This window comes from Colius striatus, chromosome 24 (genome assembly GCF_028858725.1).
Source record: "Colius striatus isolate bColStr4 chromosome 24, bColStr4.1.hap1, whole genome shotgun sequence".
Classification (NCBI taxonomy): domain Eukaryota; kingdom Metazoa; phylum Chordata; class Aves; order Coliiformes; family Coliidae; genus Colius; species Colius striatus.
The window spans coordinates 3488094-3508235 of record NC_084782.1 but is presented as its reverse complement, the minus strand read 5'-3'; the positions used below and the strand labels follow the sequence as shown (position 1 = coordinate 3508235).

At 53.7% G+C, this 20142-nt stretch overlaps 3 protein-coding genes across 8 annotated transcripts; 1 reads left to right on the top strand and 2 right to left on the bottom strand.

Annotated features, from left to right (window-relative positions):
- Positions 1 to 1970: 1970 nt before the first annotated feature.
- On the bottom strand, positions 1971 to 9254 carry MEAF6 (MYST/Esa1 associated factor 6). Of its 5 annotated transcripts, XR_009820352.1 has the most exons (8): positions 9129 to 9254; positions 8888 to 9003; positions 8724 to 8811; positions 8127 to 8172; positions 7310 to 7502; positions 3963 to 4020; positions 3251 to 3284; positions 2725 to 2781 (listed from the first exon to the last, which is right to left on the bottom strand). XR_009820352.1 is itself a non-coding variant. In XM_062014502.1 (7 exons), the coding sequence occupies exons 1-7, from the start codon at positions 9222 to 9224 to the stop codon at positions 2773 to 2775; spliced, it is 582 nt and encodes a 193-aa protein (XP_061870486.1). In that variant the 5' UTR covers positions 9225 to 9254; the 3' UTR covers positions 1971 to 2772. The 5 variants fall into 5 exon arrangements, 3 of the variants coding, with proteins under 3 accessions (XP_061870486.1, XP_061870487.1, XP_061870488.1); XM_062014502.1 differs by lacking the exon at positions 3963 to 4020 and having other exon boundaries at positions 1971 to 2781; XR_009820351.1 differs by lacking the exons at positions 2725 to 2781; positions 3251 to 3284; positions 3963 to 4020 and adding exons at positions 6463 to 6694; positions 6772 to 7034.
- Positions 9255 to 10602: 1348 nt separating this feature from the next.
- Positions 10603 to 15323, bottom strand: SNIP1 (Smad nuclear interacting protein 1). 2 transcript variants are annotated; one of them, XM_062014497.1, is made up of 4 exons: positions 15117 to 15323; positions 14926 to 15028; positions 13570 to 14171; positions 10603 to 12302 (listed from the first exon to the last, which is right to left on the bottom strand). In XM_062014497.1, exons 1-4 carry the CDS (start codon positions 15287 to 15289, stop codon positions 12038 to 12040), a joined length of 1143 nt encoding a protein of 380 aa, XP_061870481.1. In that variant the 5' UTR covers positions 15290 to 15323; the 3' UTR covers positions 10603 to 12037. The 2 variants fall into 2 exon arrangements, with proteins under 2 accessions (XP_061870481.1, XP_061870482.1); XM_062014498.1 differs by lacking the exon at positions 15117 to 15323 and having other exon boundaries at positions 14817 to 15016.
- A 107-nt stretch (positions 15324 to 15430) lies between these two features.
- On the top strand, positions 15431 to 19834 carry DNALI1 (dynein axonemal light intermediate chain 1). Its single transcript, XM_062014505.1, has 6 exons — positions 15431 to 15560; positions 15637 to 15758; positions 15846 to 16015; positions 16998 to 17176; positions 17772 to 17936; positions 19506 to 19834. The coding sequence occupies exons 1-6, from the start codon at positions 15441 to 15443 to the stop codon at positions 19539 to 19541; spliced, it is 792 nt and encodes a 263-aa protein (XP_061870489.1). The 5' UTR covers positions 15431 to 15440; the 3' UTR covers positions 19542 to 19834.
- The last annotated feature ends 308 nt before the right edge of the window (positions 19835 to 20142 follow it).

Sequence of the window (20142 nt, the reverse complement as noted above, 5' to 3'; positions counted from 1 at the left end):
GCCATTCTGTGGGGCTGAGGACCCCTCAGGCACCCCAGGAGAGCTGGTTCCCCCCTGAGTGCTGTCACAAGGAGCCAACTAAGAGTTGCAACATCTGCAGAGCAGCTGATGGAGGTGACTGATCTGGCCAAGAAGGAAGCAAATGGGGCAGCACTTGGGTTTTGCAATCCAGCTGTGGCCCCAGTGAATCCAGCTTGTGCAAGGTGAGCCAGAGCTGCTGCTGACCTTCCTCCTTGCTCCTGGAAGCTCCCAGCAAGTTGCAGCAGATCAAGAAGATGCTTCTGGTTGGGCTTCCCCAGAGATAATCCATCCAGGCCCCAGACAGCCCCAGGCAAAGAGCAGCTGTGACCTGCCCTGGGCAGCCCAGGAGGCAGCAGCTCAGCCCAGGAGGCAGCAGCTCAGCCCAAGCTGCCTCCCAGCTGGTTCCTGTTCTGGGAAAGGGCTCCAGTTCTGCTCCATGGGCAGGATGAGGCAGGGCCCAGCTGGCACTGGGAAGGAGCCACATACCAGGGACACAGAACACAGTGTCCTGCAGTGCTTGGGCAGGGCAGCAGCTGAGGCTCCTTCCTGGCTCACCCATGCCCTGCTTACATCTTCACTTACATTTTCTGCCTGTCATGGAGCTGCTGCCAGGGCAGGGGCTGGCAGCCAGGCTGGCTGCATCCACACACTGACCTTCCTGCTGTCAGCTCTCAGCTGCTGCTTGACCCAGTAACCTCCTGCCTCATCCTCTTGGTGACAAGGCTGTGCAGGGCATTAGAGTTCCTCCTGCTGCTCTGCCACCTATTTGCTCTGCTCAGGATTCACCTGCAAGCAAAGGACTTGGATTTAACTGCCTTTAGCTTAGCCTTCAGGGAAAAGCCTGGGCAGCTCACTCTGACCCGTGTCCAAGGGCAGGTACTGACTGTCCTGGGGCTCATCAGACACTGCAGCAGCTCAGGAAGAAAATGAGAAGTCTTCAGAAATAAAATGGGTGTTTCAGGCAGAACTGCCAGAGCTGGGCTGCAGCAGCCAGCTCCAGCACTCTGGGGGAGCAGCTTTCTGCTGAGGAAAGGCTGTGGGAGCTGGGACTGTTCAGCCTGGAGAAGAGAAGGCTGAGAGACATCAGCTGGAACACAAACAGTTCTACTTAAACACAAGGGGTTTGTGCTCTTAGATCTTCAACCTCTCCCACTCTATTTAACCTCTCAAACTACACCCAAGTAGGACAGCTTTGCTGCTCCTCCCCTGAGCTGTTACACCCCACCTGCCTGTGGGATGAGCCAGAGCCCACCATGGAACATGGAGCTGCCTTGAGCCCTGAACCAGACAAGAGAGCAGGGGAGAACTTCACTGCTATACATTTATCTTCACACTCAGGTACTGCTCTGCACTGAGGGGGTTGCCTGGAGAGCTGAAGACAACTGAAGGCAGCAGGAAGGCAGCAGAACGGCATCACCACTCAGCTGATGAAGGGCAGGTGGAGGGGGCTGCAGGGATGGAGATCCCACCCCTCCCATCACAGCCTCTCCATCAGCCCTGTTTGAGGAGACACAAATGCACCACAGCACAATTTACCTCCCTGGGAAAAGCAAAACTGATTGCAACAGCAGCACTGCTATCTTGACCTGGCTACTGTGAAAAGCACCTCACACTCACCCCTCTGGGTACTTTCCCAGTGGCAATTCAGACTGCTCATGCCTTATCTGCAGGCACTCTGCCAGCATCAGCAAGAACTGACTGACATCCAAGTCCTACCTTGAAGCAGGATTAGTTGAACACAGCTGGAGATTAGTACCTGGCAATCCTTTCAAGCACTCTGTGTTATGTCTACCAGAGGAAAGAAAACACAAAGGCAACCTCTTAAGGGTCATGAGACAAGGAAAAGCTACTGCAGGGAAGTAGAAGGATTCCAAGGAGGTTCTTATAAAGCAGAGGGAGAACAGAAAGCACTAGGAGTCAAATTTGGGACTGAAGAAAAACAGAAGAGAGAGAGACAAACATGTAACTTTATTGTTTATGTACAAATGACAGAAGTTTGTATTAAAAAGAGAATCCACCCAACCTCAAAGACAGCAAAGAGCACGTGGCTTGGAGCTCCAGCCTTCCCTGCATCTAAAGCACTGCATGAGTTGTAGGGGATGGTGTTTAAAATGAGTGAGAGGAAAGGGTTAATCACCTTTCCTCTCTGCTGAAGAACCCAAAGGAGCTGTTCCACACAATGAAGAACCTTCCACTCTACATGGATGAAAGCAAAAGAAAGCCCAGAGTCCATCTGTTAACTATACACTTTGGCTTTAAAAACAAACACCAACCAACCAGCAACAAAGCCCAAACCAAACCCCAAACTACAAAGCTAGACATCAGCAACAAAAGGAGTCTACATCTGACAACATGGATGGGACACACTGACTCACACTCCAGTTCCAGTGGCAAAAGAAATCCCTGTCTGGGGGTTTGCAGGTGTCAGGGGGTGGCAGCAGCAACATCAGCCAGTTCTGGGCAGTTCCTGACTGAGGTGGAAGCACAGAACAGGCAGGAATTCAGGACTATTACTGCTGCTACTACACCTTCAGGCTTCCTGCAACTCAGGTGCTTTAAAAATGATGTGAAGTAACGTGGTCCAAGATTTTTCTCCCCCCCTTTCCCCCCACTGAAGTTCTTTGGAGCGAGTCACTCCCCATCTGCAGCCACCTGCCTGGGAGCTGCTGCTGAACTCAGGCCACTGGCAGTTTTCTCAGGGGGGGGAGATTCATGAAGACCTAAATCCCAGAAGCATCAGCACTGATGAATCTAGTAGTCCTGCAGAGAAAGGAAAGGACAGGCACATTGTGAGCTTCTGCCCTTAGTTCTGTTTGCAGAGCCTGGAGCCTCAGCCTTCTCTCCTTTCTACCAACCATCAGTCACAGGCTGATCAGAAAAAGAGATTTGGTTTTGGTCTTGTAGCTAAACATTCCAATGAAAGGACCCTTGGAGAACACTTCAAGCAAAACCAGAGGCTTTGAATGTTCCAGATGGTGACAAGGTAACAGGCCACAAACCAAACAGAAGTGCACAGGGCTTCAGTGTGACCTCTCTTCCTAACCAGCCTACCTGGGCTCACTTACTGTTCAATCCACAAGACAGTGTTTGTTTCATACCACACTGTTCCTCAACCATGACAAATAAGATCTTAAATTACAAGAGAGGGAGGGAAATGTCCCAGGAGGCAGCCAGCCACTCCAGTCTAGAGGTGAGCAAGGAAAACAACGACAGAGCAGCTGATACTTACGGCTCTTGGCTTTTTGTTTAACTTGAGATCAATCCTGTGGTTGGAAAGATAAGAGAAATGTCCATTTCAATACATTAAAACCAACACTAGAGTTCAAAGAACCAGCTACTGCATATGGCACAGGCTACAACAAAGACTATTTGGTTAATTCAATCCACATTCTCAATTTGGCTGAGCCAAATCACTGGCCCAGCATTTACTGGGCAAGAAAGCAGCAGAGACACGAGAGAGTGGAGTCTTATTTGCCAAAAGGGATGCAATAATTTCCATCCACTCAGAGGGTTAATCAAAGGGTATAAATCAGAGGGAGGTTATGCAGCTTCAAGATGCAAGGTTACACAGGCATGCTCTATGGGAAGCTGTTAGATGTGTAACTGTGCCACGAGGAATTATTCAGACATAGTGAGGATGGTTATTGACTCAGAGGGGAGATGGGGAGGTTCAGATGACAGGGATTAGATAATGAGTCCAAAAGCACTTGAGTTCATCACATTGTTTATTTCTTTCCAGGAGGAAACCTCCGTATCTACACTAAAATAATCTCCTTTAGAGAAGCAAAGCCAGAAGGATCAGTTTTGAAACTGAAAGTAGAGGGTGTGGGGAGGGTTGTTTTGGTGAGTTACAAAGTTTGGGCTGTTTAAATATGGAACAGAGAGGGGAAAGAAGAGTGAAGTTAATTGGATTTGGCTGAAGTTATTAAATAAAATGTTACCTCCATCACGTTTTTCTGTTTTTAAAAAAACCTTCCCAGCCTAACCTAATATACATACCTACAATTAAACAGATAAACTATGGGTTAGAAAGGTCTCAAAAGGCACATCGGTGTCTACACACTAACAACACAGCACAAGTACTAATTCAAGTCCAACTTACTCAAAGTCATAATCAAACATGCCAGACGGGCTGAGGGGCAGCATTTGAAAGGGAAGAAAGCAATAGAAATTAATATACTAAGGAATTCAATCAATTAGTTGATTAGCCACCCTAAGTGAGATCACTAATGACATGAAATCAGTCGGCAAGGCACAGTTGGAATGGCACAAAGTTGTTCAGATACCGCGACCGGGAGCTGGGCACTAAAAGTGCTCCAGATGTGGCAATGCAGAGTCCCCCTCCCCAGCTGCACTTCTGGGAATAAAGAGCTGTTAGAGCAGAGGCAGAGTGGTTTTCCATGGGGAGCTGAGGGGCTGGAAAGGGCTACTGGGGTGCACAAGGGCACAGAGGAACCCATCTGCTTGCAAACCCAAAGGGGAGGGTGGTCAGCAGGAGGCAGCTTGGACTGATTGTTACAGCAAAGCAAAGCTTGGTGAGGCAGAGGAGCCACAGGGAGCTCAGTGGTCAGCTCTGCACTGGAGCACTCCCACACTGCCCACACACACACACACACACACACACACACACACACATCCCCCTCCACTCACTTCCTTCAGGGCACTAAAGGGAGAACACCTCCTTGAGCCAAAGCTAATTGTGGTTTGGTGCCATTCCCACCCTGGCAGAGCCCCACAGCAATTGCCCCAAAGCTGCCAGCTCTGTGTGCTGGGGACCTCTTGAGCATCAGATCCCTGGGAGTTTGTAGCTTTTCAGCACTGGATCTCTAAGAGGAAAGAGTATTGTTTGCTCCTGAAATAGTTTTTAGCAGTGAAAACTGCTGAGCACACAGAAGATAATCATCTGGGCCTTCCTGTGGTCTCAGAGGGAACAGGGCATGACTTCCACTGACACTGTGACTTCCCCCTGCTTCCCTGGTCAAAGTTAAAGTGCCTGTTCCCCCAGTCCTGCCCAACCTGAACCCAACTTCCCACTCTGCTCCCACTGGCACACAAAGCAGAGAACCCAGAGTCCACACACACCCCCTGGGGCCCTTTCCAGCACCTCTCGCTTCTTCAGCACCAAGTGCACAGACTCAAACCTCTGCTGGCAAATAGAAGAGCTTCTGGAGAAAAAGAAACACCATCATTTCTTTGGACTGTTCCCTTTTCCATCCTGTGACACTCAAGAACCAGGCAGGCAGGTCTCTTCCAAAGGAGCAGGGCATTGCAAAGCACTCGGCTCTGGGACTGCTCTGTTGGTGGGGGGTTTTTTAACCTAGCTGTACTTGAAAAGCATTTGATCTCTTCTGCCAAAGCTGAGGGGACAGTCACTAATGACAGGCACAATTTTAACAGCTTTTGTTATAGACAAACCTCTCTTCATTATCTATCTGGCCCTGCTAAGCATCACAGAGCAGCCAATGCCACACTCACTAAGGCCTTTCCCTAACACTGCCGTGTCTCTCGGGGTGGGAAGAGCTGCCAGCCCAGCCCAGGGCTCCTCAGGTCCAACACTGCCCCAGGAGCAGCCAGCACCAGCTGCTTCAGTGGAAAGAACACAGCAGAAAGCCCAGGACAACACAACCTGTCAGCAGGGCACTTTCCTCCTACGTGCTGCCTCTACAGCTCGGTTGTGGAGCGGAGCAAAGGGCTGTGTGTGATTCCCAGCACTGCTGTTGCACCCCAGGTCTGCACTGCATGGTTTGGCTGCCAGGCTCAGTGGGGTGCTCCACAATCAGGCTGCTTCTCTGAATCTCTTTACAGAGGTACTTTCTTGTCTTACTCCTAAACTTCTTTCCAGTTGTCTACAGGGGAAGAGTTTTGAACTGCTCTGAGTCCCAGCTCAGGGTGAACCAATCTCCTGTTGTCCCCAGTGCCAGGACAAGGGGTGATGGGCATCAGCTGGGACACTGAAGAGCCACTTCAACACAAGGAGAAAGTCCTTTGGTGCTGAGGTGAGGGAGCCCTGGCCCAGGCTGCCCAGGAGGGTGTGGAGGCTCCTTCTCAGGAGGTTTCCAACCCCCCTGGACACGTTCCTGTGCCCCCTGAGCCAGGGGAAGCTGCTTGAGCAGGGGCTGGGGCAGCTCTGCAGGGCCCTTCCCACCCCACCATGCTGGGATTGTGTGAAAGAGACATCCAGTACTTCAGGATGTTTGCCCTGCTGGCAAAGAACGTTCTGATCTAAGAATTAAAGCCACAGTAAAGACTCAAACATACTGAAGGAGCAGCAGTGAGATGCTTTGCAAGCACTCCACCTGCCTCTGGAGCTCCCAAACAACCCAGCAACCTCTGTCAAATGTTACCACTTCCCTTCAAAACATTCCCCTCCTCTCACTGTCTGGGAAGGTCCCTTGAAGAGGAAAGCTCACCCACACACAAAGCCAACAAGCTCCAAGAACATGATTTTTGAAAGCTCCTTTACTTCTAAGACTCTTTAGGCAGCCATCACTTCCACAGAGGTGCAGTTGTCTCCTCTTTCCAAGAGCTGGGATTCCTGCAGCTTATCTCCCTTAGGGCCTGACTCCACAGTGCACTGTCAGACTGCTGAGCTCCTGGGGCTGCAGGACTCCTCCTGCTGAGGGGCACTGAGGTGGGTTAAGCAAGAGGTTCCCTTGGGCCATGGAGAGCAGAGCTGCGAGAGGGAGCTGGTTTGAGACCTCTGAGCCATCACACCTTAGGGGCAGAACTCAAGGGGCAGAAACTTCTCACCTAAATTCACCCAGAAAGAGCTCAGGAAATCTTTTGCTTCACATCAACCTCAGTTTGGTTGAATACCAAACACTTGGGAGGTCAACACAACAAAGCAACCCATGTGGCAACCAGACTGAGCGTGGGACACGACAGCTGGAAGGGTTTGGGGTGGGAATCTTGGTGCAGACACTGGGAACATCCAACAACCCCCAAAACATTCCAACCTGCTTTGTCACCCTCCTTCTCCACAGAAAGCACTAAGGTTCCTGTCTTCCTTGGTTCTGCAAGAAGCAATGTGCAGTGACTGGAAGGCAGAGACATTTACTCTCTGGGCAGACAGGAAAGGGAAAAGCTGTGTTGGCAGCACAGCTGTGTCCAGCTGGAGTCAGCACTCTGGGCACCCAACTCAAACCCAGAAAAAGGACCAAAAGAAATGGCCTGAGCTGCTCCTCCTTGAGTTACTTTTGTTGGTTTCTAGTTCCTTATTAAAGTAAATCCCACCCCCCCTCCCCACCATCCCTTCAGGAGGCCCAGGACAGCTGCTGCTCCCACTAACCTGTGTCGATTTTTGTTCTTCCTTTTTTTGTGGCTGCTGTGGTGGCTCCCAGAAGAAGTAGAGGAAGCAGCTTTCTGGGGTTTCACCCCTTGCACAGACCCATCCAGCTCCTCAGCATCCTCCTGGCTGGGCTCATTCTCCTGATTGTGAAAGTCTGGAGAAGTGTCACTTTCTGTGCCACTCCCTGGCTCCCCTAGAGCGTGACAAACACAGAGGAGCAGTGGTTACCTCCTCACAGCTCCCAGCCCAGGCTGCCCCTGCAGGGAGGAAAACAACCCCCTGCAACAGTCCAAGGGGCAGCAGAGACACACTGAGCCTCAAAGCACCGGGAGGTCCATCAGAGAACCTGAGAAACCTCGCTCCTGAAGGCCAGCAAGCTGCCTCCTCTGCCCCTGAAGCATGTGAGGATGCACCCCATGGGGTACCCATCACCAAACTAGTGGATCCTCCCACCCCACTTGCAACAGCCCAACAGCCACACCAACTGCCACATGTCACTTCAGCTCCTCCAACCTCTTCCTCCAAAAGAAAAGCATCAAATCCAGTGGAATAAGGTTTGATGCACAAGAAACCTTTGCTAAGTTTAACAGTTTACTCCAGGAAGGAAGCTCAGCTTCTGTTTCTCCCAGTGCCACTCGGCTGAGTGCAGCTGGAAGAGGAGCTGGGAGCTCTCAGGGCTGGACAGAGAGGAGCAGCTGCAGTCCTGGGCCTGGCAGCAGTGAGTCCAGCATGGATGCAGACAGCTGGAGCTGGAGCTGAAGGCTGGGGACAAGTGTGGTGCCTCCCCAGCTCTGAGAGGAACGAACAAGTGACTTACGCTTCTCGATGAGCTGGTCCTGAACTCCAGCTAATGCACTGACAGCCTGCAAAACAGAGAGGGAGGGTAAGGAGAGCAGGAATCCACTGCCTGCCTCCCAAACGCTCAACAGCACGGAGATCACCTCACAAACACACACCAGGCCTTTGCTTCCAAGGGCTCACAACCCACCAGCAGCATGGCACAGGCAGGACGGGGGCAGGGGCAGAAAGGAGGTGACATGGATGGCAGCAACAAGCGTGTGGCACAGGGGAGTGGTTCCCTCTTCCCCCTCTGGGAAAAGGGTTTCTGAGAGAGGGTGATGAAGACAGATGCTCGGGTCTGGGGGGGACGGGGCTGGTACAGGAGCTTACATGGAAAAGTGGTCCTGCAGCAGCAGCCCAGGAGACAGGCACAGCACCAGCTGCTGAGAGGAGCACCGAGGGATGGCAGCTGGGATGGGGACAGGGGCTGGCACAAGGAGGGGACGGGGGTGGGCACAAAGGGGGGACAGGGGCTGGCACAAGGAGGGGACGGGGGTGGGCACAAAGAGGGGACAGGGGCTGGCACAAGAGGGAACGCCTTCTCGGCCCCGTCGGGGTCCGGCCCGGCACTCACCGCTGCCGAGGTGACCGAAGACTTGCTGAAGAGCCGCTCGGCCTCCTTGAACTTGCGGTTCCTCCGGTCGTTTTTGCTGTTGGAGTTCCTGGAACAGAGAGAAGCGACAATGCGGGACACGGCGGGGCCGGGCCGGGCCGGGCAGGGCAGGGGCCGGCACTCACTTCTGGTTGGTGAGGTAGCGGTCCCAGCCGCGGATGATGTTCCCGTACATCTGCGTGTCCTCCAGGTAGCTGCCCTCGAAGGCGTAGATCTGCCGCTCCAGGTTGGCCAGCGTCTCCTGCCGGGCACGGCGCACGCACGGAGCTGCAGCGGGCCCGGCCCCGCGCCCGCCCCGCGGCCCAGGCCCAGCCACCCGCCCCGGCCCCGCCGCCCCGGCCCCGCCGCCCCGGCCCCGGCGCTCACCGCCAGCTCCTGCTTGCGCTTCACCAGCTCGGCCAGCTCCCGCCGGGTGTCGGGGATCTGCGGGGGGCCGCCGGCCTTGGCGTGCAGCGCGGCCATGGCGGCGGCTGCGGCCTGCGCGGGCCGGGCGCGGCGGGGCGGGGCGGGCGGGACGCGGCGGCTGCGCTGCCGGGAGGGGCCGCCGGGGGCAGCGCCGAGCCCGGCCCGGCCCCTGCTCCGCTCCGCCCCGCCCCGGCCCTCGCTCCGCTCCGCTCCCCGCCTCGGCCCGGCCCTCGCTCCGCTCCCCGCCCCGCCCCGCCCCGGCCCTCGCTCCGCTCCGCTCCTCCCCGCCTCGGCCCGGCCCTCGCTCCGCTCCGCCCCGCCCCGGCCCGGCCCCTGCTCCGCTCCGCTCCCCGCCCCGGCCCCTGCTCCGCTCCGCTCCTCCCCGCCTCGGCCCGGCCCTCGCTCCGCTCCGCTCCTCCCCGCCTCGGCCCGGCCCTCGCTCCGCTCCCCGCCCCGCCCCGGCTCCGCCCTGGGCTCCGTCCCCGCCGCTCGGTCCCGTGGCAGCCGGCCGGGAGGGAGTCTCGGCACCGCCATGTGGACACAGCGCTGGAAAGAAGGTGATGAATGTGGAGGCCTCGGTTATAGAATCACAGGATGGTTTCAGCTGGAAGAGACCTTTAAGCCCATCGATTGCAGCCTCTGTCCCAGCCCATCGCCCTCAGTGCAGCACCCACCCGGCTCTGAGACCCCTCCAGGGACGGTGACTCCAGCAGCTCCCTGGGCAGCTGTTCCAATGCCTGACAGCCCTGGCAGCACAGAAATTCCTCCTCCTGAACCTCCCCTGGTGCAACTGGCAGTTGAAGCACTGCAGGGCAGCTTCCACCATCCCCAGCCTCAGCCCGCTGCCCCTTCCCCGGTACCGGGCAGGGATGGGCCTGGCAGGGCAGAGGAGCCGCATGCTGATGCCACCCCAATCTCCACGCTCACCAGACAAAACAGAGCTGTGGGAGTGCAGGGTCCCAGAGAGGCCTTGAGCCCCCCAACCCCGGGCCTCCTGTTTGTGTGGAAACCCCACTTAGAGCTCAGTTCAACTTCACACACTTGTGTGGTTCAACCCGTTTTTCAGCCGGGTTCAGAGACAGGGGTCTGACTGCTCTGCAGGGTGAGCATTAGGGGGGTGAGAAGCTGCCCTTCCAGAGTCTTCAGCATCTCTGGCTCAAAACTCGTTCTGATTTCCTATATCAGAACCTGTGGGCAAGGGGGGAACAGCCTGGGCACAGAGGCAACCTGGGTTACCCTCAGGTGGGAGAGGTGTGTGCAGAGGGTGAGGCACAAACCCACCCCACAGCACTGGGCTGCTCACAGATCCCAACCACACACATCTGTGCTGTTAAACTCGATGCCCTTAATATTGAAACGAGTGGGAAAGTGCATCTAGCTCTTTTCTTCTGGGAAGAAAAAGAGCAAAGTGTCACCACTGCAAAGGAATGAGGGCTCAATTTACAAATGCTTTATTTAAAAACCTTTAAGTGTATATATAAAGGAGATCATCTGGGTCAAAACTCATTCAACTCCTGAACCCTTCCTGCAATGCCCTGTATTTACACCAGCCACAGCCCAGCCTGTGCATCCAATACACAACACAGTATATACACAGCGGGGCTGAGCTGCCTGTGAGCACAGGACAAACACCCAGCCCCCCAGGGAACAGGGTGGAAAAAAAGAGACTTTTCTTATACCATAAAGCAAACCCTGGGGAGAACATCTAAAAATACACAAGCTGCAAGTGCTTTAGGCCAGTGGAGTCGTTTTCTCTCTTCCTAAAGCACTGTTTTCTTTCCCAGGGGAGGAGAATGTTTTAAACAGGTGACTTGGGTGAGTTTTCTTTATAAAAAGGGAACTTAAATAGTGCAAACTCTGGTTCAAACCTGTCACCACATAAAAAGGTGTTTATGTGTAACACAAAGAAATCCAGGATGGTACTCATGGGGCAGGGGGGTGTATGGGAATCACCCCAAACTGCAGCACCCCCCTGAGTCACAGTGTCCTCACCTCTGACCCCAGGAAGCATTTCACTTCGATTTCAGATCACTTTGTAACTTTCAGGGCCCTCGTGACTTTCAAGTAGCATTTTCCAGCACTGAAAGTGATCACAAGGCAAACTAACTACCCCAAACATGCAAATACAGAGAGGGGGCTTTGCAACATTCCTGTGTTTTTAGCAGCCAGCTGGGGAAATTCACCTGTCTGGAACTCATGCCAGGCAAAGGAATTTGGCAAACTCTACCAAAGGAGCCAGGTCACAAAATGCACCAGGTTATGTCCTAACTAACATTTCAGTTCAGTGGCATTTTCAAAGGGCTGTAACACAACAGTTAATAAAAAATAACTTAAAATACACCAGCTGTGTTTTTTCTAGCATTTCCTACAAGAGGACAGTCCTTTTCAACCTTTGTAGAGTATTTCCAGCCTCAGAGCTGTCCCACCCAGGTGCTTTTCTCCTTGTTGGGTGTGGAGTATTTCCAGCCTCAGAGCTGTTCCACCCAGGTGCTTTTCTCCTTGTTGGGTGTGGAGTATTTCCAGCCTCAGAGCTGTCCCATCCAGGTGCTTTTCTCCTTGTTGGGTGTGGAGTACTTCCAGCCTCAGAGCTGTCCCACCCAGGTGCTTTTTCTCCTCGTTGGGGTGGGGGAAAAGGAGAAACAAAAAGAGAAAAGCAGCCTTGCAGTCTTTCCTGATATGCCAAACCAGCAGAGATGGGATCATCACTGAAGTCCCCCAAAATAAACTATACCAGATCAGCAACAGAAAAAGGACTTTAAGGCAATAAGAGGCATCAGTGCTGTGATGCTCCAGCGTTCACATCCCAACACACATCCAGCTGCAAAGAACCTCTCTCCCCTCTCCCCGCCCCCAGTTCCCTCCTCTGTCTGTTAACTGTCAGACTCTTCCTCCTTCTCCTCCTCATCATCATCGTCCTTTGTGTTGGCCTCAGATTTATCTGAGGATTCATGGAGAAGAACATATTCCCTGCTGCTGAAGCCAAACTTGAGCACATCCTTCTCCTTCAGTTCGTAGTAGCGCTGCGGCTCGATGCGCTGGTTGTTGAGGAAGGTGCCGTTGCCCGAGCCCAGGTCGATGATGTAGGGCTTCACCCTACGGCCCACGGTGCCGTCAGCACGAGTGTACTCCACCAGCCTGCCAAAACAACACACCCCCAACTCAACCACAACAGGGAGATGGATGGACCACAGGGCTCCAAGAGCAGGGAGGGTTTCCAATAGGGCTGGGTGTAGTTAGTGCTTGTCTGTGCTTGCAGAGAGCTGAATGAGGATGATCTCACGGGGGGGGGGTTGGACTGGATGGTCTCTAAAGGTTCCCTCCGACCCCTACCACTCTGATTCTATGAGAGGCCATGGAAGATGCAGATTGTGACAGGCTGCAGCACCACCTAAAACTTGTGATGCTACAGAATGGTTAATTCCCACCACAGAACAGATGGTTGTTGTCTCAGAGAGCATCTTTGTCTCCAGCAGCACCCTGCTGCTTTCAGAGAGCAGCAGACTTTGTTGTGAGAGACCAAAGAAATGAAACCTCTCCTTGAAATACATTTACTGCCAATTACACCTGCCAGTTTATTCCAGCTCACACACAGGCCCAGCTCTGTGTTTAACCCTGCTGTGTTATTTGTCTTACTAAAAGGCTGCTTGTGGTGAAATGAGAGGAATCACTGCTAGGATGATGTTAAGCAATGAAACATAAATTCCACCTGCCTCTAATGTACTTACAGCAAGCTCATATCTCTCAGCTCTGCACATCCAGGGGCTGTTTGCTTGGTCTTTTCACAGAATCCCAGAATGGTGGGGGTTGGAAGTGACCTTTAGAGACCATCTAGTCCAACCCCCTGCTACAGCAGGTTCCCCTCATTCCGGGGGCACAGGAACGTGCCCAGGTGGGTTTGGAAACCTCCTGAGAAGGAGCCTCCACACCCTCCCTGGGCAGCCTGGGCCAGGGCTCCCTCAGCTCAGCACCAAAGGACTTTCTCTTTGTGTTTCAGTGGGACTCTTTGTGTTCCAGCTGATGCCCATCACCCCTTGTCCTGTCACTAAACATGACAGGAAAAACATGTCCCCCCATCCTCCTGACACCCACCCTTTAGGTTCTTGTGTTGATGAGATCCTCTCTCAGCCTTCTCCAGGCTGAACAGCCCCAGGGCCCTGCAGCCTTTCCTCCTCACACACGTTCCATCCCCTCAGCATCTTTGTAGCCCTGCACTAGCCTCTCTCCAGCACTTCCCTGTCTGTCTTGAGCTGGAGAGCCCAGAACTGGCCCCAGGACTCCAGATGACACCTCAGCATGGCAGAGCAAAGAAGAAGAAGAACCTCCCTCAACCCACTGCCCACACTCCTTTCCTTCAGAAGCTGCTGAAGGATCCCACGTGCCCAGCAGGCAGAGCACTACTCACCTGTACTGAAACACAGCGTGCTGCTTGGAGCAGGAGGGGTGGTCGATGGGGATGTCAGCGATCCTGCGGTGCCTGCCCAGCAGATAAGCACTCTGCCTGTGGATGTACATCACGGGCAGAAACTCGTCGTTCTTGAAGGGGTAAAGGCGCCAGCGCTTCTTGGGGATCCGAGCTTCGGGGGGCTCGCTGTACTTAATCACAACCCCACGGAAGGTGTTGGTGTCCTCTAGGAGAGCACCAGACAGTTCAAAGCTTGGCTTCTCTTTGTTTACAGCAGCTTTTTCTTGAGGTTTGTTATCAGATTGGCCCAGTTCTGGGTTCTGCTCAACGCCTCCGTTGTTCTGTCGGTGCTCTCGTCTTCTCTCGTTGTAGAGCTCCCTCTCTGCCTGCTGCTCGCGGATGTTCTGAGCGTCCCTGTCCCGCTCCTGGCCTCGGATTCCTGGTCTTTCACTCACATTCTTCCTTCTGTCTGAATGGTCTCTGTGTCTGTCTCTGTCACCACTTCTGTCTCTGTCACCACTTCTGTCTCTCCTGTGCTCTTGCTCTGAGGAGTGTCTCTGCTTTCGCTCCTCGTTTCCTCGTCGACAATGATCCTCTCGCTCCTGCAATGGATCCCACAATGGTGGGGGTTGGAAGGGAACTCTAGAAATCATCTAGTCCAAGCCCCTGCTACAGCAGGTTCCCCTCACTTAAGGGGCACAGGAACGTGTCCAGGTGGGTTTGGAAACCTCCTGAGAAGGAGCCTCCACACCCTCCCTGGGCAGCCTGGGCCAGGGCTCCCTCACCTCAGCACCAAAGGACTTTCTCCTTGTGTTGAAGTGGAACTTTTTAGTGTCCCAGCTCATGTCCATCACCCCTTGTCCTGGCACTGGGTACCACACAATAAACACTGTCCCCATCCTCCTGACACCCACCCTGTAGGGACTGATCACCATTGATCAGGGCCCCCTGAGCTGAGGCTTCTCTTCTCCAGGCTGAACAGACCCAGGTCCCGCAGCCTTTCCTCCTCACACACGTTTCATCCCCTCAGCATCTTGGTAGCCCTGTACTGGCCTCTCTCCAGCGGTTCCCTGTCTCTTTCTTGAGCTGGGGAGCCCAGAACTGGACACAGGACTCCCGATGAGGCCTCACCAAGGCAGAACAGAACAGGAAAAGAACCTCCCTCGACTTGCTTCCCACACTATACCGTTGGCTTCTTGGCCATGAGGGCTGAGTACAACTACCGGGTGAAGAGCCCTTTTCCGTACCTTACACGGGCGAATCTCGCAGAATCGCCGCCGCTGCAGCTCCCAGCAGCGCGCAGGGCCCCGCTCACACCTCGGCGGGAAGGGCCGCGCCTCGCCGCTCCCCATTTACCTGCTTTACCTTCACGGCGGCGTGGTGCGGGCTCCGGCTGCGGCTCCTCCTGCCGCGCGGCGACCGGCTCCTCCGTCCGGACTTACTCTTCCTCTTGGGCGATCTTAAAAACAAGGAGAGCGGCGGTGAGCGGCGGGGCGGGGCCGGGCCGGGAGCAGCGCGGGGCCCACAGCCGCCCAGCACGGCCCTACCTGCTGCTCCTGCCGCGGCTGCCCTGGCGCGGCCCCCGCCGCTCGTCGGCCGGCGGTGACTGGCTGCCCCGCGCCGAGCGGGAGGCGGAGCGGCGGGGGCTGCGCCTCTCGGCCTTCGCCGCCGCCGCGTCCCGCCGCCGCTGCCGCCGCCGCCGCTCGGCCGCCGCCTCCATGACGGACGCCACAAAGGCCCCGGCGCGCGCCGCCGCCGCCGCTTCCGCCCCGAAGCGCTTCCGCCGGGGCCCCGCTTCCGGCACCCGCCAGGAGGCGCTTCTGCGCCTGCGCGGAAACGGCCGCGGCCGAGGGCGGGAAGGAGCCGCCGCCATGGCAACCGCCGCCATGGCAACCGCCGCCGCGTCCGCCATGATCCCGCCGCCGGACTCGCTGCTGCGCTACAACCCGCCCATGCTCGTCAGCCGCCGCACGGAGAAGCGGTCCCCCGGGGTGAGAGAGGCCGGAGAGCCGCGCCGGGGCTCCCGCGAACCGCCCTGACCCACCGCGCTCTGCTCTCTCCCCACAGGCCCCTCCGCTGAAGGGGATCCCCGCCCCGCCCGCCCCGCCGGGGCCCGTCCCGCCGCCGCCCCGCACGGCCGCCGCCGCCAAGCAGCCGCAGGAGCTTCTCAACGCCATCCTGCCGCCGCGGTGAGCAGGGCCGGATCCCCTCCCGCGCCTGGAAGCGCCCGGCGGGCCCCGCGGAACGGCCGCTAACGCTGGTGCTTGTCGCGGCAGGGAGTGGGAAGAGGACAACCGGCTGTGGGTGCAGGAGGTGTCCAGCGCGCCCAGCACACGCCTGGACGTCGTGCAGCTGCAGGAGCAGCTGGACCTGCGGCTGCAGCAGCGGCAGGCGCGGGAAACCGGCATCTGCCCCGTGCGCAGGGAGCTCTTCTCGCAGTGCTTCGGTCAGCGCCCACCGCATCGCTCCTCCCCTGCTCGCACACGGGCTGCGACTCCACCATCCCTGTCCCTCTCCCTGCTCCTCCTGCAAGGTTAAAGGCAGCCCTGCTGCCCACAGGACAAGCCTGATGGAGGCTGGTGCAGGGCAAGGGCTGCTCTCCATTATAGAATCATAGAATCATCTGGAAGAGCCCTTTAAGCTCATGGGGTGCAGCCTCTGTCCCAGCCCATTTCCCTCAGTGCAACATCCACCCACCTCTGAAACCCCTCCAGGGTCGTGACTCCAGCCCCTCCCTGGGCAGCTGTTCCAATGCCTGACAGCCCTGGCAATAGAAAAGGCATTACAAATCTTGAGGTGTTTGCTGTTACAGCTTTAGTGCAACAGTCTCCTTGTCAGCACAAGCTGTGTACCACCACTTGCTTTGAATTGCCAGCACTTGCTGCTACAGCTGTAACGTAACAAAAAGCAAAGACAATGATGACTGGCTCTAATAAATCCATGTTGCTTTGACCAAGCCATTCACAAGCTCATTAATATTAAGCTATTAATACTTTTATATAAGTACTAATCTCATTGATATTAATGAGTCTGTAGCTAGTGGGTGGCAGGAGGTTGGGACATCCCTTTATTTGCTGGTATCTAGCAACAGGACAAGGGGTGATGGGATGAAGCTGGAACACAAAAAAGTTCCATTTAAACACAAGGAAAAACTGTTTCAGTGTGAGGTGAGGGAGCCCTGGCCCAGGCTGCCCAGGGAGGGTGTGGAGGCTCCTTCCTTAGAGGTCAAGACCCACTTGGACACGTTCCTGTGTGACCTGATCTAGGTGGGATCTGCTTCTGCAGGGGGGTTGGGCTGGATGAGCTCTAAAGATCCCTTCCAACTCCCACCATTCTATGATTCTAAGCTCTGCACCCAGTGTGTCCTGCATTCTCAGGGCCATGCAGAGTAGCTGCTCTAACCAGATTGTTGTAACCTCTCTTTAAAGATGAACTGATCCGTGAAACTACGATCAACTGTGCCGAGCGAGGGCTGCTGCTGCTGCGGGTCAGGGATGAAATCCAAATGACAATCGCTGCTTATCAGACCTTGTACGAGAGCAGCATTGCCTTTGGCATGAGGAAGGCACTGCAGGCCGAGGAAGGCAAATCAGCCATGGAAAAAAGAGTAAGTTGGGCTGTGAGCCCCATGTTTTCTCCACCTGAGACAGCGTGAGGGCATTGCTTATTCGGTTTTATATCAAGTCGATTATTTCTGTTTCCACTGGATGGCAGTAAAGGCCTTACTGTTCTCCCAGGGCTCAAGTGCACTGCACAAACCATGTGCTGTTGTAAGAACACTTTAAAGGCTGTACACCACACAAATTTTGTCCCATTGTAACTGAAAATGGATTATCAGCAAACAAATACACAGAATCACAGAGTCTCAAGGGCTGGAAGGGACCTGGAAAGCTCATCCAGTGCAACCCCTGCCAGAGCAGCACCACCTAGAGCAGGGCACACAGGGACTCATCCACCTGGGTCTGAATGTCTCCAGAGAAGGAGCCTCCACAGCCCATCTGGGCAGCCCCTGCCAGTGCTCCCTCACCTCAGCAGGGAAGAAATTCTTCCTTGTCTTTCTTTGGAACCTCTTCTGTTCCAGCTTCTACCCGTTGCCCCTTGTCCTATCATTGGCCATCCCTGGGCACAGCCTGGCTCCATCCTCCTCACACCCACCCTTTACATATTTGTAAACACTAATGAGATCTGTGCTCTTTTCCAAGATTGCAGAGCTGGAAGAGGAAAAGCAGGAGCTGGAAAGACAAGTGAAGGAACAGAAAGCCAAATGTGATGCCATTGAGAAACGTGAACATGAAAGGCAACAGCTAGAAGAAAAGAAGCACAACGAGGAGGTTCAGTTCCTGAAACGAACCAATCAACAGCTGAAGGTAACAAAAGCCCAATTCCAAATCCTAATGGTAAAACTTCTCATTTTACAACTAGAAAGGGATAAAAATAACTTTCTCCTCACAGAAGCCTGACATACACAGTGCAGGGAGGTTCCATGTCACAAAAGTCTCAGGGAGATGTGAAAGCTCTGGCTGCTGCATTCTAATTCCTTGCTCAGCCAGTGACTGGTCACTACTAGTGAACCTGCTGATGCAAACAGCAGGTCAGATGAACTCAACTCCAGCCATACTCAGGTTTTTGCCATGGAGAGAGATCAGAATTGGCTCAGAAAATGGCAATTTGTCAGTCAGCTGGAGCAGAGCAGACACATGCAGCTGAACCCCAAATGCAGAGGCCTCACACTTACCCCATGCCCCAGGACTCTGCTTCTGCAGAACTGGACTGTAGGGCTGTTACAGCCATCATTCTTCCTCACCTACAACAGAGCAAATGCAGTGAAGGCAGATGATGTTTTGTTTCTCTGCTGTTGGCTGTTCAAATTGACTCCGACAACAAGACTCATCATTTAAGCTGAAATACTACCTGATAAGAACAAGTGTGTATTTATGCAGCATCATAGAATGACAGGGGTTAGAAGAGATCTTTAGAGATCACCCAGTCCAACCCCCCTGCCAAAGCAGGTCCCACCTAGACCAGGTCCCACAGGAATACATCCAGGCTGATCGTTACAGGAGGTATTTTGTGCACAGTGCTTTGATGCAAACAGAGCTTCTGCTCTTTTCTTCTGAGAGAAGGCAATCCCACATCTTTTAAATGTTACTGCAAATGTTGAATGTGTCCAGCTATAGCTCATTTCCTTTACACAGAGCTGCTTTCCTTCTCCTTCCCAAATCATTAATGTCTTCAGGCCATCTTGAAATGTTTTAGGGTACAGTATGGAATAACTGTAAGATAAATACATGTTGCCACTGAATCCATGCTTCTTCCTTGAAGTACAAGTGTTGTAACAGCTGTGTGTATACACCACTCTGGTAGTTTATTTTGATGGCAGCTCTAGGAAGAGGAGAGTCCAAGAGCCCTGGAAGCTTCATGCACTACAGGCTCTCTAAGCATGGGTAGCTCTCTGATCAATCTACTAATTGGGCGTCAAGTTGTCTCTCTAACTGAATAAACTTGCTGTTCCCAGCTACTTTCGTCCCATAATCAAGAGGTTTTGCATTCCAAATGCTAGACAGCCAACTATTTAATTTAGCTAACATCATCCAGCCTGAAATCAGAGAATTCAGACCACTGTTTCAACAGCTTTTATTGAATTTCCTCTTCCAGGCTTTACATTATGAAATGAGCTGTTCATTGTATGGAGCCAAGGCCAGCTCTCCTCTCACAATGCAACAAGGGTGCATGCCAAGGAGGAAAAGCTAATTTATAAAACATGTAGTAAGGAATGGAACAGCCAGGGGGAAAAAAAAAAAGCCCTGGCTTGCTTCTCTTGAAGAATTGCAGCATCCCCCAGCTCCTCCCTTGGAACATCTACCAGACACTTTATCTCTTTAGAGCAACAAGGGTCGATTTTTTAGGTTGAATCTAATGTCTTCTTTCTTTTTCAGGCCCAACTTGAAAGCATCATTGGATCAAATAAGTAGATTGTGGTGGTGTTGTCCTTCAGGTAGTTGCAAGAAAGGTGCAATTACTGACCGAGCTTTGTGTTCATAACCCAGTTTTGAACTCTCACTTACCAGTAACTGAAGGCAAAGGGATTGGTTTCATTTTTGCTTTTTCTCTTGAAGAGTTGAAATTCCTTTATTGCTGCATCCTCTCTCAATGCTGTCTGAGCACCAGCAACTGGAGCAGTGAGCCTGTCTGAAGCTGGTCTGTTGGTAACACACCAGATGACCTTCAAAGCAATAAACTATCAAACATTTTTTCCTCATGCAAGTATCTGCACTGTTATTCCTTTGCAAATGTTGTAGAATATTCAGAAACAGTTTGTGAAGTGTCTGCAAGAAATCTGAGAGTCATGACTAAGAATCAAGTGGCAGGTAAGCTCCTGGACAGGTACTTGGAGGGTAAAGCAAGTTGGTATTGTCACACATCAGAATTCTTTGTCAGGGCTATTGGTAGTAATGTAAGATGAGCACCAAAGCTCTCTACTTGGCTACTTCTAATGGAAGGAAGGGCTATGACACTTTTCTAAGAATCATTTCTCAGTGGAAGCAAATCACAGAATGGTGGGGGTTGGGAGGG